General features: G+C 28.2%; 1 protein-coding gene across 5 annotated transcripts; it reads right to left on the bottom strand.

Moving 5' to 3' along the window:
• Positions 1–733: 733 nt before the first annotated feature.
• On the bottom strand, positions 734–8,981 carry LOC131635621 (uncharacterized). Of its 5 annotated transcripts, XM_058906259.1 has the most exons (13): positions 8,862–8,978; positions 8,669–8,765; positions 8,344–8,596; positions 7,131–8,210; positions 6,752–7,043; positions 6,571–6,663; positions 6,374–6,464; positions 5,895–5,964; positions 5,679–5,722; positions 4,559–4,729; positions 4,365–4,463; positions 4,054–4,122; positions 734–3,755 (listed from the first exon to the last, which is right to left on the bottom strand). In XM_058906259.1, exons 4-13 carry the CDS (start codon positions 7,263–7,265, stop codon positions 3,521–3,523), a joined length of 1,299 nt encoding a protein of 432 aa, XP_058762242.1. In that variant the 5' UTR covers positions 7,266–8,210; positions 8,344–8,596; positions 8,669–8,765; positions 8,862–8,978; the 3' UTR covers positions 734–3,520. The 5 variants fall into 5 exon arrangements, with proteins under 5 accessions (XP_058762242.1, XP_058762238.1, XP_058762239.1 ...); XM_058906255.1 differs by lacking the exon at positions 8,344–8,596 and having other exon boundaries at positions 7,131–7,280; positions 7,591–8,210; positions 8,669–8,981; XM_058906256.1 differs by having other exon boundaries at positions 8,344–8,582; positions 8,669–8,981.
• Positions 8,982–16,574: the final 7,593 nt, after the last annotated feature.

Raw genomic sequence — 16,574 nt, forward strand, 5'->3', positions numbered from 1 at the left:
GTGTATAAAAAGGCTAAAGCGACATATAATAAAAAATGGAGAGAATAATTATGAGGAACTTTTAATTTTTAATTTAGTAATAATAATTACATTCGATAATAAAATTTCTTAAAATCTACAATAAATAATAACTTGAGCATTATTATTGTAATTATCATTTAAGAGGGATTATTTAATTTTCAATTTAGTAATAATAATTACGTTCAATAATATAATTTCTTAAAGTCTACATTAAATGATAACTTTAGCATTATTATTGTAATTATCATTTAACTACCTTTAAGATTTAAGAAAATTAAGAATTTGAATGGAAAACTAAAAAAATTGGGTTTTCACTTTTCATCTTCCGTATAACCTTTCAAATTAATTGCATTGATCAGTAAAAGTTGAGTTTTAATAGTTATAATAGATTTTCATTTTTATTGTTTCAAAAATGTTATATAATAAATAAAGAAAAAATTAAAAGTAGAAAAAATAAATCATATAAACTCATCGATCAAAATTATGGGATAATAAAATATTAAAAGAAAACATTGATTAAGATAAATAATAAAATAATAAAATATTTAAGTGGTTGTATGGCACAATTCAAATTTCTTTTTCTAAGTAAAATATTTACTGTAGTAATAACGGATATGTATAAAGATTATAAAGTGATTGAATATGTATAAAAAAAGCATAACGTGTGAATTTTAATTTGGTTTATAGTCATAAACCATAAGATGGTTTTATTTTCAATTTAATAATAAAATTTCATAAAATCTACCATAAATGATAATTTAACCATTATTATTGTAATTATCATTTTAATTGTTTTTAACATATATAAAAATAAAAAATGATTTTTGATTTATATAAGTTAGTAATATAATTTTTAACTTTAAAATTGTTTAGGAAATTTTGATTCACCTTGATTTTATACCTATTAATTGTATTGATTCACCTTGATTTTAATTTTTTAATAATTATTGAATTATTTCGGAAGTGTATATCCGAAACATTCCAAGACCAATTTGGTCTTGGAATATTTCGGATATGCATCTCCGAACACACCCCCTCTCCCAAAAAGGGGTGTTTTCGGAAATGCATATCCGAAAACCCAAAAAGGGGGTGTTTTCGAAAATGCATCTCCGAAAACACCTTTTTTTCGTGTTTTCGGAAGTGCATTTCCGAAATAAGACAAATTTTGAAAAAAAAAGCGTTTCGGAAATGCATTTTCGAAGTAAGGGTATTTTGAGTTTTTCACCAGAGGTGGCCAAGAAAAGAGGGAGGTGGGTAAAGAAATTTTCTTCAATTATACGATAACTACTTGCACAGTATGTGAATGTTCTAGAAATACACCTACGGATGATGTTGAAACCACTCATGTAACCCCTTTTCTAAACCCCAATTATAACGAATATTCACAGAATATAATAAAATGCATAAACAAAAAGGCGTCACTGTTATTTTCACCGCAATGAAAACCTAAAACAAACATACAAAACATGCACTAATCATCTTGTAATACAATTTGATACTTTATACTTTCATACATTATACATAACGCACGCGGAATAATAAATCTCAAATAATTTCAATGAATATATTTCATACTACATTCATCTCCCAATTCAAAATAACATAATCAACTATGCTATATGAAATCGAATATCTAGGCAACATAGCCTTCAACCACATATCCAAATTATCATGTCATATACAGGACAAATTTGTTATTTCTTTTAAAGGAAAAAAGATCAAATAAATTAAGATTAAAAAACATGGCATAAGACATGCAAGCACAAATCAACTCCCCATAACAGTACCAAACACAAGCACAACATTAATCATAAAAAAAACAAGAGACAACTCTAGCAAGTAGGGTAGCAAGGATCCTGCTAGCCGCTCACCCAAAAACAAAGAGTTCAATTACAGTTTACAACACAATGATTATAGCAAAAGTTACATTTCAAAACTTCAACAAAATCAACGAGTGCACTTTCAGTCTAACCACCTAAATATTTTTATATATAAAAATTTACAAATTGATTCAGTTAATTTTGTAACCGATACCTAAAAATAAATAATATTTGTATATGAAAAAAATTTATTAATGATCTAAATATTTTTATATATGAAAAATAGTATTTGTAATCCAAAACATTTTGATTCAAAAATGGTATACGGAAAAAAACTCTATTACTAATTTAAATATTTTTATATACGGAAATTTACTATTGATTCAGATATTTTTCTATATGATACTTAAACATAAATAATACTTGTATACAAGAAAAAATTTATTATTGATCTAAATATTTTTATATACAAAAAATAGTATTTATGATCTAAAAATCTTGATTTAAATTTTATTTTTGATTTAAAATAAATATATTATATAAACAAATACGCATACTAAATCAAAACTCATGTCTGTGCGTATTGACGGGTTTGTTACTAATTTCTATTAAACTATAGAGACTACAATTAAGTCAAAACTCTATAGGAGACCTATGACGTAAACTACATTAAGCTTAAAAACTCTAAGAAATTTTAGAACCAAAATATTTAAAAAGAAACTAGATAATTTACCACCATCATATATAACTTGAACAAACATTAAAGCTTGCCTCAAAAAACATGTTTATGGTCCTCAACTAAACAGCAACACCTCCTGATACAATTCCAGAAAGAATCTGTATTGTATTGTATTACAGTAGATTAATACATGAAATTTAAAAACAAATGAATAAGCCATAAAACGAAGATAATAATTCATAAGAAAATCTTACTGTGCAAGTTCTCTGCATTTAGGGGTGTGCATGGATCATAAACCAAACCAAACCAAATTATATTTATGGTTTAGTTTGGATCTTAAAACTGTTTCTATAAAACTGCATTTAGGGGTGTGCATGGATCATAAACCAAACCAAACCAAATTATATATATGGTTTAGTTTGGACCTTAAACCAATTTTTAAAAAACCGGTTTTTCTCAAAACCGGTTTTTTACTTACTTTAAAAAAAAACAGTTTTAAAACCAATTTTATAAATTAATTTCCATCTCCAGCAATCAGCATAACTCCGCCTACTGATATAGCAAAAACAATATTTCCATCTCTTGATCAAAATATTAAAATTAAATTCTATGAATTATATGCAACGCCTAACTAAAAATTTGTAGGTTTATCGTCACTTAATCAAAATACAAGCCAACATGTATTGTCGAATAACACTAAAAATTCTACTTGACGTCCTTCTAATGTTGCTACGCATATACAGGTAACATAATTTAAAAATTAATTAATTCTATCTAATTTATTTTATGCGAGTAAAAATGAGAATTGTATATATATTTGAATGATATGTTATGTATGAACTAATACATAGGTTGTTTTGTAGGATTAACCAATTAGAATTCACATTGAAATAAGCAATGCAAGTGGAGATATCTTAGTTTATGTAGATTAAAGTTGCTGCTACTTAACAATGGGTTTTGGAGTATACCCATACTTAAACCGGTTTGTAACCGATTTTTTTTAATGGGCCACCAGTTTGTAAACATAAAGTTGGGTTGGACTTTTAAATGTGGATTTATTTGGATAGTAATTTGGTTCTTGCTTACCGGTTATTTTGCACACCCCTATCTGCATTGGAGGCTTATTTACTTCAGCTTGAATATAATCATCAACAAGCTCAAAGAACTGTAAAGATGTCTGGAACTTGTAAGGGAAGGTCCGGAAGGCACATATATCGCTCCATCTATGTTCCAATCTGCATGAAATGATACCCTTATAAAATGAGAACACAACACAAAATGAACGATAGAAATCGTAGTGGTAATAACTAGTTTTGTTATATGAACTTGGAAATCAGCAAAGAAATTTAACTGGGATTGTAATGGGTTCCAAGATATACTTCTGTACACTAGTGTCTGTTTATATGTATTATTTTACATTCCTAATATTTATTTATTTTCCTATGCATATATACATGTAGGGTTACTTTCCAAAATACACTTAACTAGTTTGCTCTGTGAAAAGCAAGAAATAAACTGAACAGAATGACTTACTTATTGGCCACGTGAGTATCAAGGTGACTTCGCAATGGAACTGGTACTCGATAATCAATTCTTTGATAACTGCAAAACCAAAAATTTAAACATACTCCAACAAGAGATGTTAGGATTGTGGCCATGTAGGTTTAGTATTCAATGGTACATGTGTATAGAAACTATAAAACTAACAACAGACAATATTTGCTAATGCTACATCATCTATTAAAACGTTTATCTGTTTATCATGTGACCCAAACACTTTGAGTGCAAATGTATGATTGAAGTGAAACCCAATAGATTATTTAAAAATCAGGACTAAGTCTTACATGCGAGAATCGGGATCTTTGCGTGGATCATATCCTTTCTTTATCCAGAACCTTAGAAATGGTCCACTCGAAAAGTAGTAAGCAATTCTAGATAGAAGCCTGCCAGAGGGATTGGAAGGTCACCTTATGATCAAGGTCAAGCAATTAAATTCTAGAAAATTTGAAAGCTAATCAGCAGAATTTGCACAAGTCACCTTCTAATCATGCCTTGTGAAAAGCTTAAGCCCTTATCGAGCAGGTGTTCAGTAAGTGAGTTTTTGCACCATATAGGTTTCTCATCAAACAATCTAGATAGGGTCATTTGTGACTCCCACTGATTTGAGCCTTGTGGTATGTATTCCTCCCAATTCACTTTTTTAGGAATTTGTAAGAGAGTTAAGTAAAACCAAAACCACAAAAGTGCAACTTTGTTGCAATATTTTGAAATATATTCTCCTTTCCAAGGTGAATACAGATCAACACAAAAACTCATGACAGTTTATAGAAATGAAAATAAAAAAATTAGTAGCAATCTAGCACTTCAACATCTTGTGCCAAAAAATCAGCTAAACATGCCAAGTAATGAACTTTATGTAACAATAAGCCATTGCCTAACAAAGAATTACAACTTAGAACTCCAGAAGAGAACGTCATGCTTAATTTCGATCTATTTCCTGTTTAGAAAGCAGTGAATAGAATAGAACATCCCACGACAGGACAACTTGTGATGAGAGAAATAGATCTCTTCTTTATTATAGCATGCAAACTAAAGCAGCCATGCAACTCATATAATAATACATTATATTAATTTACAAGCTACTACAGTAGACAAGTCATTTTAAATATTAATGATTATTACTGTATCACTAGAAGCCACAAATTTTCTTTTCTAGAAGGTGGTTAAAGTGAAACTGTCAGGTACTAAAGCATAATGCATATCTTGACACTTAATAACCTTTGTTAACTTTCTTCAAAAAAAAAAACAACCTTTGTTAACCCATAGGAAAAACATCCCAGGATGTACAACAAATGACATCAACCAAAACTGTTTTTTCTTCTTATTTTAGTAGAGCGTTGGGAACATTCAAACATATAAATTTGGAAAATCGCTAAGAAAGCAAAAAATTGTTTTTTGGCATTCATAAAACTAATACTTTTATACCCAAAGAAGAGTGACAATTGAGCATATCTATTTTCAATAGGTGTAATTCAAATGATTTATAATAGAAAACTGTGGAGCAACTGGAAAGCTAATATTTTGTAATAAGAAAACCTGCATCATGTTTGATCATGGATTCAAATACATAAAACATGAGTGAATATAGCAATAGGATATCTTTAATGTGAAAATCAAGTGCAAGAACTGGCTCCCTGTCGATCTGCGCAAAATATTGCAACATGTAAGTTTTCTTTCTATAAATATTACATGAGTTTTGTCATCCAGCTATGAAAAATATGTACCGCCTTACAGCCCCTGTTTTATATCATCCAAAGGATTGAATTTTATGCCCGCACTACGTCCTATTATAATATTAATTTGAGCTAAATTACCTCAAAATGGGGATGTGCAATTTCTTGATCGTCTTTCTTTTTTGAACTTGGCATGGAAGGTAGTCTCAAGCTGAAATAGGAAAAAATATAAATAACTGAAAAGTGGAGTTAATGCAAGATAAAATTTTCCAGTCAAAACTTCACAAAGTAACCCAAGAAGATGTTGCAACATAAAGCATAAATAATAATATAACATAACTGAACATAGTATAGTACAACTAAGAACTTCATGATCACCTACCACCCATCAGTGGAGAGACAAGGCAAAAATATCTAAATACAATAGCTAAGAATCTAGCATAACCATCTAAATACCCCAAGCTATAGAACACACATGTGACTGTAAGCAAGACGACTTTTCCATCTTTTAAAAATTTGAATAGTTTGAATGGGTATTAAATGATTTAAACAGTATTGCAGCATCCATGATTTTTCTCAAAATAAGTGAGTGATCAGTAATGACAGTTTCAGAAACATACACTAAATTTTCTGGCATGTATTTTGGAGAAAAAATCGGAGGCACTATGATCATAATGTCTTCATGATCCACATCCATACGAATGCCCTTAGCTAAGAGAGAATATAAACACAAATCAATAGCTATGTCAAACTGCCATTAAACACACACTTCAAAACGTCAGCCAAAGAAACAGAAACAGTGAAACAAAATAATCACCTAAGTCTGTTTCTTCTGGTTCTGACCAATTTCTCTTCTTCCTCTTTGCAACATCCGCATGGACAGGAACAACATATTGGTAATCCACCATTCCTTCATAATTGGCAAAAATAAAAAACATAAATTTGCTCAGGAGGTTCACAAAGGTAATCAATTCCATTTCAAGTTTCTAATTTCTAACCTTCAAAGAAATAAGCCTCGGGAACATGAGCAACAATATCAGCACAGAGATTTTCCTTTTCATATACTTTATCCGCAGCTCCATCCTCACTTTCTACATGATTTTCTTCCATCCCATTCTCCATTCCACACACACTACTAGAACCTTCGGCACCATCATGATCAGGAAATTTCTTCTTGGATATTTTCAGAAGCAAAGCATTAGTGGGACGACGCTCCCCAAATGCAGGATGAGACCACGGGTCTTTAGGGCGGAACCTAAGCTCCAATCTGTTTGATTGTGAACTGCGTGCCTACAGATTCAAACATGGCCATAATTATACTCAACATAGAAAAAAATATGTGAATCATAATATTTTTCAACGAAACTTGCGAAGTACCTTAAGGATGCCCTGAGTTCCACCCAGTGTGTCAAGAGCACGGGAGGTCGAGGATGGATAACCAGGATAGTGGACAAGAAACCCATGAGGCACCGGTAGGACCTCGGAGATTGTGCCATCCTTGATCACTCCCATTTAGTTCTAGCCTACCTACCATCATTGGGATTTCAATGCAAAATTAATTTTTAAGCAACATATATAATGGTTAATTGTCTAGTAATAGCACACAATAATGCTCCATTAGAAACAAATTTAAAGAGTAAGAAACAAATTATTCATAAATTGAAGGTTGAAACATTTCAGAGTTCAGACCTTCAATGTTGGCATTATTAAAAAAAAAACCTAACAATGATTTTACAAATATATTATTCAGGGTCTCAATTCCATAATGAATTAATTGATTTAATGTAAATATAGCTATGTAAAAATAATGGAAATTCAAGGTTTGACAAAACCCTACCAGTGAAGATTCTTAAACAGAGGATGGGAAGATGAAGGATGAGGCTAGAATGAAGTGATAGTGGGGGCGAAGTGCAGGACTCGTAAGGTGGTTGTCGGCTGCGCGGCGTGGAATGGAGGACGTTGGTGAAGGCTGTGGCGTGGAACTATGCACATACTATCAACTCTAGCTTCCTTTGAAGGTTTGGTTAGCTTTCTTTTGAAGGTTTTAATTCAAAACTCAAATTGCTTTTTAAATAGGATTGGTTTTTTTATTTAGTAGGATAATGAGCATAATTTCATCATTTAAATATAAATTAATAGAATGTCATGAATTAGAACACAGTTCCAACAATCGAATCTTCTAACACAACTATCAAATAAGGTGGTCTAATAAACAAACACTATTATTTAATATTGAAATCAGTGTATTTATTTTTCCACTAGTCATAAAGACTATGTGTGTACATATATTTTGAGAAGCTACAACTCAATATTAAGTACAACAACAAAGACTTGTTAGACACTCGGCTTCACCCTTAGGAAATCCTTTTTCTTCACAAAAATCCCTACATGATTGGGTGTTAGCAGGACATGGTGGTCTCTCAATGCAATATCTCATTTTCGGTATTGATTCTCCTCCTGTAATCAATAAAATATTGTCAAAAACTTACACATATTTAAAACTTACAGAATTTGGGATCTTCAGAAAAATACAAACAACAAAAACTGAATTTCAGAAAACACCGTTTCTGCAGACTGATATTAACCCTACCCGGACACAATTTCATGGAGGAGCTCAAGGAAAACAGATCGGAAAACATGTCCTTAAGAACAGATTTACACTCAACCCGGACACAATTTCAAAACCCCTCACAACAGATTTGAGAGCCCAAATGTGTTTCCAGTCTCCTTCTCCAACAAGTAATGTGTCATTTGTGAACTCCTCACTAAATTTGAAACCAGAAAATTCTCCGATGGCAACGGATCTAGAAACTCATTTTCAACTGGAATCTTTTTTCTCAAACCTATTAATAATCTTATCAACTAGTCTAATAATAATCATAGTACAATAAAAAAAACTAGATACGAATTGTTACCTGGAATCAACACTGATGTAATGCATAAAATTGCAATGAAAAAATACACATGGTTGATGCTAGTAGCCATTTTCTCTTTCAAGGCGAATCACAATACCTAAAAGAAGAAGAAAAAAATATGAAGAGAAAAGCTGGAGAACGGTCGATTGCGTAACTACGAAATGAAGAGAAGCATAAGGGAGTTGCAAAACACCTGATTGCGGAACTACAGGATTACGGATTCAAGATTAGGTTTTCAAAAGAGGAACGAGTTTTCTTTTCTCTTTAATCGGTTTTCTTTCGAGGGCAAAAATTATCGTGATGGAAGACGAGAGGAGTGATTAAAATTAGGTTTTATTTTCTCTTTAATCCATATAGGATATTTTTATTTTATTATTATTATTATTTAATATTAACTTTAAATTAAAAATATATGTCATTAATAAAATATGATAAACTAATAAAAAGGAAAAAGAGGAGAGAGAGTTGTTTCATTTAAAATTGGGCATCCCTTGCGATCCAACCCATTTTGTCGACTGGGTGAATATATATGCTTCTAATCAATACTATACTAAGAAAAGTAATGCCTCTGTTAATTACATCCTAATCCCATATTAATTCATGGATTACTTTCATTTTAAGGATAAAACTGTCATTACTATTTAATTGCATCTGTCATTAATGTATTAATTATTTTAATTAATTATTTTTTATGTTTTTACGTATTTTATGCTGCAGACACAATCATCACATAAGCTTCCTCCAATACTCAACCATTTGGTCCAATATCCCATGTGCCTATTCTGATCCTTTCCAACTTCCCAAATCAATTTTCTACAAATATGAGTGCCCTAAAAAGTTTAATTTGTTTTCGTTATATGGTGCAGACTATATCGCCCTTAAATCGTTTTCTAATCAAAATTAGACACAATATTTAATTTGCACCAATTTTCATAGGAAGGTGCGTATGATACAATGGTGTATCCTGATGAGCTTGATTCACTGTTGAGCAAGAGGATGGCATTTACAGTAAAGGTTCAACCAACATTTGGTCAAACTTCAGTTCACAAGCTTTTAACCGATGAATAGTTCTTTGATGATTTGTGTTAATATTGTTGTTTGTACATTCATCTTCATTGTTCTTTCTATTTTATAATTTCATACCAGTAAGTTTTATGGCTTAAGCATTTTTTTCTGTTTGTTGGTTCTATTTTTCATGTTAATTTAGTTTTTTTATATTCTTCTTCATTGTTTACTGTTTTATTGAATTTTTTTATATCCATTCTTTTCCAAAGCATCTGATGATGGTGATGATTTTTTCTCTCTGTTTCAGATCTGCTGGAGGATTATGCTCGAGGTAAAATTTGTCGCCGCCGCTGCAACACTCTATGTCGGTTTATTTTCTTTTAGTTTTCCATGATTTGACTTGGGTTACAGTAGTGGAACCTAAGAAAATAACGGTGTCTTCGCTGTTGACCAGAGTTTACAGTGTCGGTGCTGCGGTTGTTACGGTGGTTTTGCAATTGTATGAAACTGAAAAGATTTTGATTGGGTGTTTGTGTAACTAATTTCTCTGATTCATCGATCCTTCTCAACCCATGTAATTTTTGTGTTATATATCCCATAACATTGAAAAGATCTCAATTGTTTTCGATTTGATGTGTTCTACTGATTTCAAAATTCATTAGGAATTTCTATGTGGCTATTGTTTGTGAACGGCAGAAGAGCGCGATGGTATGTGTCTAGAAGATGAAACAGCGTTGGCGGCGATGGTTTTAGACTCTTCTCTAAGTCGTTTTTGTGCCTCTATATTCTTCCACTTTCTGATATATATTTTCCTCTTTGCTTCTTTCGTATTGTTGTTGTATTAAAATTATTAAAGAGTTGTTGGTATATGAATGATGGTGTTAGTATTGTTAATGGTGAAGAGTTGTTATTGTAATTGATGAAGTTAATTGATTACGAAGGAAGAAGAAGGTGGAATGATTTGAAACATGGGAATCTTTCTACTTTTATCATTGTAACATTAACTTACCGTTTCTAATTTTCTCATCAAATATATGATAGGTTTTGTAAAATATTAAACTTTGACTGCAGAAAATGATGTCAATATGGAATTGATTACTGCATCTAATTTAATGAGTAATTGATTGCAGCATATTTTTCTCAACTCCCTTCAAAGAGGTGAAATTGGTAAGAATGCCAAGTTATATTGGTGGTGGTCATGAATTGTTACTGAATAGTTATGTTGGATGCAGCCTGCAATAGATTGTCTAAGTTAAATACCAAGTGACTGCTACTATGAAGTGCAAACATCACGTCACAATTGAAATAAAATCTCTACAAAACATAAGTATAGGTTATGCATAATCCATTGTTTATCTTCCCAAATTTACTTTTTTTTTAACACTCTTCATTGTTTATTGCACTAAGATGTTGACGTTGTGGCCATTTAAAAGAAAAAAATAAATACCTCATTTTGGTATATGTTTAAATTCCAATTTTGCTTTAGCTTATTTGACACTCTTAAATGATCATTTATGTCACTTTTTGACTAAATGCATTTAATTGGTTTAATTGTTTATTTACAATACATAGATTATTACCACATGTATATCAATAGTCACTTTCTCACTTTTCCATGCAAATTCAATTTCGCTCCGATATCTTCAATACTATCAATTCTATGAATTTTTCAATTTCTCAGCAGCTTCTATAATACTGTTTTGTTGTTTTATTTTATTTAGGGATATATATTTAACTCCTAACTTAATCTTTTAATTCAATATTATTTTTAGTTTTTAACTTAAAAATTATAATTTGAATTTTTATTGAAATTTCAAGACATTACGTTCCACAGTTTTCTAAACTCATTTTGGATAATAATCCCAAAATTATAAAACATTGTTTGTAATTTAACAATAAAGGGGTCATGGTATAACTTCAAAGGGGTTATGGTATAATAATTAATAAATTATAAAACATTGTTTGCAATTTGACATAATGATTCTTTTGTGCAGATTGGAAATGCATTATTGTATGATGAAACAGGTCAAAAGGGTATGATAGAATATACATGGGACCATGATGTGATATTGGATGGTTTATACAAAAACATCATAACCATATACAATTTCAGCTATACAATTTCAGCTATCCAGTTCAAAATCAAACAGATGAATGCAATACAGAACCTAACAAATTTTTGTATGTGTATAAGATTATTAATATGTACAGTTTGTATGCTCCAAGATATTTCAACAATACCAGTAACACAACAAGAGCCAACACTTTTTCCAAATTTGTGAGTTTTAAATGATAATAAATTATCAGAGAATGATTTTCATGTATAATTGTGAATATCTTGCGATTTTAATATCCAAAATTAAATATTAGGGGTTTTAAGACTATTTCATGTCTAAGACGAATTATTAATGAATTATTTTTTCATTTTTAATATGTCATTTTTAATATTATGTCATTTTTAAATTTTAATTGTTTCTTTGTATATAATATAGAATATAATATTTTGATTAGTGCATGTTAAATTAGATAAGTTATAGCTATATGAGGATGTGATTGAAAAAGTGCAAATTCGAATTAACTACATTTCACTTATTATTTTTAAATGATGAAATTATGATTAAAAAAATGTTTTGGTTATGAAATGTTGTTTATAATTAAAAAAATGTTTTTTTAATAAAGATATGTTTTTAAATGTGATTTCCTATAGAATATGTGTTGTAAATAAATATATGTTTTATAAATAGAAAAACATGATTTTCTAAAACACAATTTCATAATTTTATGGCTAGACTTGCCCAATTTTTCAGATGTTTCCTATACCCGCCTAATATATATTTGGTTTATAATGCAATAATGATTCATTTGAATTGCATAATGACTTATCCCAATTTTCATTAACTATATCATTTTTATTTACACAACAATAATGATTCATTTAAAATGCATAAATTATATTCTATATTTTATTATGTACTTAATATTTATGAAAAACTAATAATTAATATTTTATTATTATATCAAATCTTCAAATTTAATAATAAAATAGTATACTACCAATTTACGTAATTAACTTAATTAATATAGTTTAATAGCCTCATTTAGTACCCTTAAATGTCATTTTACGTTAAAGATTAAATTAATTTGAAAAATCTGCTATGATCATTATTAAAATGGCAGGCTAATTAATAGTGCAAATAAATTCAGATTTTTGTAATGTTACCAATGCAGGTACACGAATTTATTGGGCAAATATTGTTAAGCCATATTGATATTTACATTTTCCCACATGCATAATTAATTATTATTGCAGTGGAAAACGTAGAGACTTTACATTTTCCCACGATTAAATTTTTGTGGTTCCAACCATTTCTATGCCTTTTCATATTTCTTTCACACATTAACCAAAGTATTCATTGATTCCAACAATATTTTATGACTTTTGAAATTTCTTCACACATTAAAGTGTATTCTAACATATTTTTATAATTATTGTACAATGGATCATAATATCAAACGTACAAGGAGATTAGGAGAAAATGAGATACATAAGGAAAAGTCACGCGGGGAAAAGGAAAAGTCAAGAAAAGGTAAGATGGAGGAAAAGAAAAAGTCAAGAAAAGGTGAGATGGAGGAAAAGGAAAAGTCACCATGCGCTTTGAATTTTTATTTACAACTTAACATTTTAATAAAATGATTGATTTATTGACAAAACAATATACATTATATAAAAAAAATTATAAAATTATTAGGTAAATTTATTTTTTATATTCTTCAAAAAATAAAATACTATTAAAAAAAAACAAGAAAATTATTTCAATAACAATAAAAATAATTTTACAAAGTTTTATTTGTCTAAAAAAACTATGCTTTAAGAGAGTTAATTTTATGTGTTATTATATAATTTTTAATCTAAGAATTAGATTACACTATTCATTAGTACTACTATTTTTCAACTATTTTTAAAAAAATGAAAAAATATATACTTTTTATTATAAAATAATTATCTTATTTTTAATAAAGATTAAGATAAGTGATTTATTTAATATAATTTTTTAAATTATAATATTCATTTCAATTACATAAATGCATTCATGAATTTGATTTTGTTTTCCAGACTATTTTGATGTATTTTCTTTTATTACAATTTATTTAAATTGATTCCTATAAACTTTAATTCATATTAGTTTTAATGCATATTTGTTTAAAAAGGTGTTCAATTTTTTAATGTTGACTTTGATTTGAAAGTGGCATATATCTTTATTTTCTTTATTTTTTATATTAAAATATAAATTTTTCGACGAGTCGAGATTACTTAATTTATATATCTTTTATATGTATTTCTTAATCATCACTATACCATATTTATTTACTATTTATAACGATATTACGCTAACCGTCTGAACGTACGAATAGGTGAATACTTTATTATTTCATTTATTTTTTCTACAAAAATATACATTTTCTACGGGCCGAAACTACTTAATTTTTAAATATTGTATATACATTTCTTAACAATCACTATACTATATTTATTTACTATTTATAACGACATTATGTGACCCGTTCGAACGACGGATAAATAATTACTTAATTATATCATTTATTTGTTCTACTAAAATATACATTTTCGACCACCCGATACAAGAATAGTAAATCATTAAGAAATATTTGAAAAAAATAAGAAATTAATTGATTTAGTACTGTAATATTTGAACATTTTTACGATGAGTTTTTTTATATATATAGAAATGGTGTATTTGTTGTATTTATAGTGATCTTAAATGTTAAGAAGTGCAAAAACAAACATTTATTATTCTTTTTGCAAAAAACAAAAATTTGAATGTTTTGAATATTTTAAATTTTTTTAACCATCATTAATTACAGTCCCAAATGCTTCTTCTAACGAATAAAATAACGATAAAATATGTAGTATAAGTTATTTTATTCAAATTAATTTATTTCAATTACTTTATTCAAATTATTTTATTCAAATTACTTTTTAATATTTAATTTTATATTTTGATTTGGTCTTAACAATATGCAAATCATATTTACACTTATTAATATATAAACTAGCCTATGATTTAAAATATTTTGACTTTTAATAATTATAAGTATAATATATTTATTTTGGGAAAGATAATATATTTATTTTTAACGATGACAATTTGTTTTTATATTTAAAAAATTAGATCATTTAATATATGTTACCAAATCAAATAAATATAATCAGATACATTATATTTATTTATTATTTATAACATTGTACAATCCATGTGAATACACTGGTAGATGATTCCTCATGGTAGATTTATAACGATGTTAAATGAATCATGCGAACGTCTTGTGCTTGAAGGAATTTTCGGTTGTTGGTAATATATTTTTTAGCTTCTTCAAAAAGAATGATTCATGCGAACGCACAGGTAAATGACTGCTTAATTATTTGATTTATTTTTTCTACAGTATATATTTCTAAATAGATTAAATTAATATTTATATGAAAATTATAATTTCAAATATTTTTTTTTTAATTTGCGTATCTTTTATATATATTTATTAACCATCGTTATATATTTATTTATTATTTATAAATTAAATTCATTGTGATAATCATTATGATTATTTTTAAAACATATCATTAAATATTTAATTAATATATGATCATAAAATCATATAATATCAATAGAATCCATAAATTTACAATTCAGAAAAATTTAAAAATTATAGGCATGTCCGACGGGCCGAACCTATTTTTCTAACGGGCCGACAAAATATTGACTTAAATTGAACAAATATTATATATCATATGTTGTAACGGGCCGACAAAATATAGGTTTTTAATCCATATATTAATTTTTTTGAATTTTTTAAAACATTTAACTCAATTTGTTTATAATTAAAAATCAAAATTTTTTAAACAACTAACTTATAAAATAAAATACAAGAATATGAAATCAAAGTGAAATTTTTTTAAACACTTTAAAATTAATGTTATGTTTCTATGACATTTAGAATTTCAAATATTATATTTTTTTAACCATCAAAGCACTATATTTATTTAATATTTCTGACAATATTGTGCGACCTGTACGAACACACGTGTAGATGACTAATTAATTATTTTATTTATTTTTAAACTAAACTATACATTTTTTTACGGGTCGAGATTACTTAATTTATATATCTTTTATATACTTTCTTAACCATCACTATACTATATTTATTTATTATTTATAATGATATTGCGCGATCCGTATAAATGCATGGGTAGATGACTACAATGATTTCATTTATTTTTTCTACTAAAGTATATATTTCTAACTAAATTAAATTAATATTTATATAACAATTATAATTTCAATATTTTTTCTTTTTAATTTGTGTATCTTTTGTATATATTTATTAACTATCTTTATATATTTATTTATTATTTATATCGACTTTGCGTGACCCGTGCGAACGCACGGGTCCTTTACTAGTATATGTATTATGTTTTAAATGGGACTAAAATGAATCTTTTCAAATTCACTTTCACTCATATTGGCTCATATCTGTGCTTATTAATGACATTATAGTCTCTCAAGTTTCTACTCCAATTTATCATCATTCCAACAATTTCCCACTTGAATTTAAAAATGTGATTTTAGAAGTAACATCAAACATTTCTAAAGTGTCTACGAATTGAACTTTTACGTAACAAGTAGGATTTTGATTCAACAAGAGTACACAAATGTATTTAACTCTATTTGGAACATCAAACAATAAGGATCACGTTAGAGACAAAAGCTCTTTCTTCTCTCTTGTATGATTGTGGTTGCATTGTAGTCCTCCAAATATAAAATAAAAAACATGTATATCAGGACTAAAATTGCAAGTGCGGACATGATTAGGATGCTGCTTT

This window comes from Vicia villosa, unplaced genomic scaffold (assembly GCF_029867415.1).
Source record: "Vicia villosa cultivar HV-30 ecotype Madison, WI unplaced genomic scaffold, Vvil1.0 ctg.001519F_1_1, whole genome shotgun sequence".
NCBI lineage: Eukaryota > Viridiplantae > Streptophyta > Magnoliopsida > Fabales > Fabaceae > Vicia > Vicia villosa.

Bases quoted from the DNA above. Each gene is read 5' to 3' on its own strand.
- LOC131635621 (XM_058906255.1), bottom strand. From the start codon at position 7,265: ATGGGAGTGATCAAGGATGGCACAATCTCCGAGGTCCTACCGGTGCCT. The intron at 5,965-6,373 runs GTATGTTTCTGA...TTCCTATTTCAG, and splicing joins TACATGCCAGAAAATTTAGT to CTTGAGACTACCTTCCATGC. The intron at 5,723-5,894 runs GTAATTTAGCTC...TATTTTGCGCAG, and splicing joins TTGCACATCCCCATTTTGAG to ATCGACAGGGAGCCAGTTCT.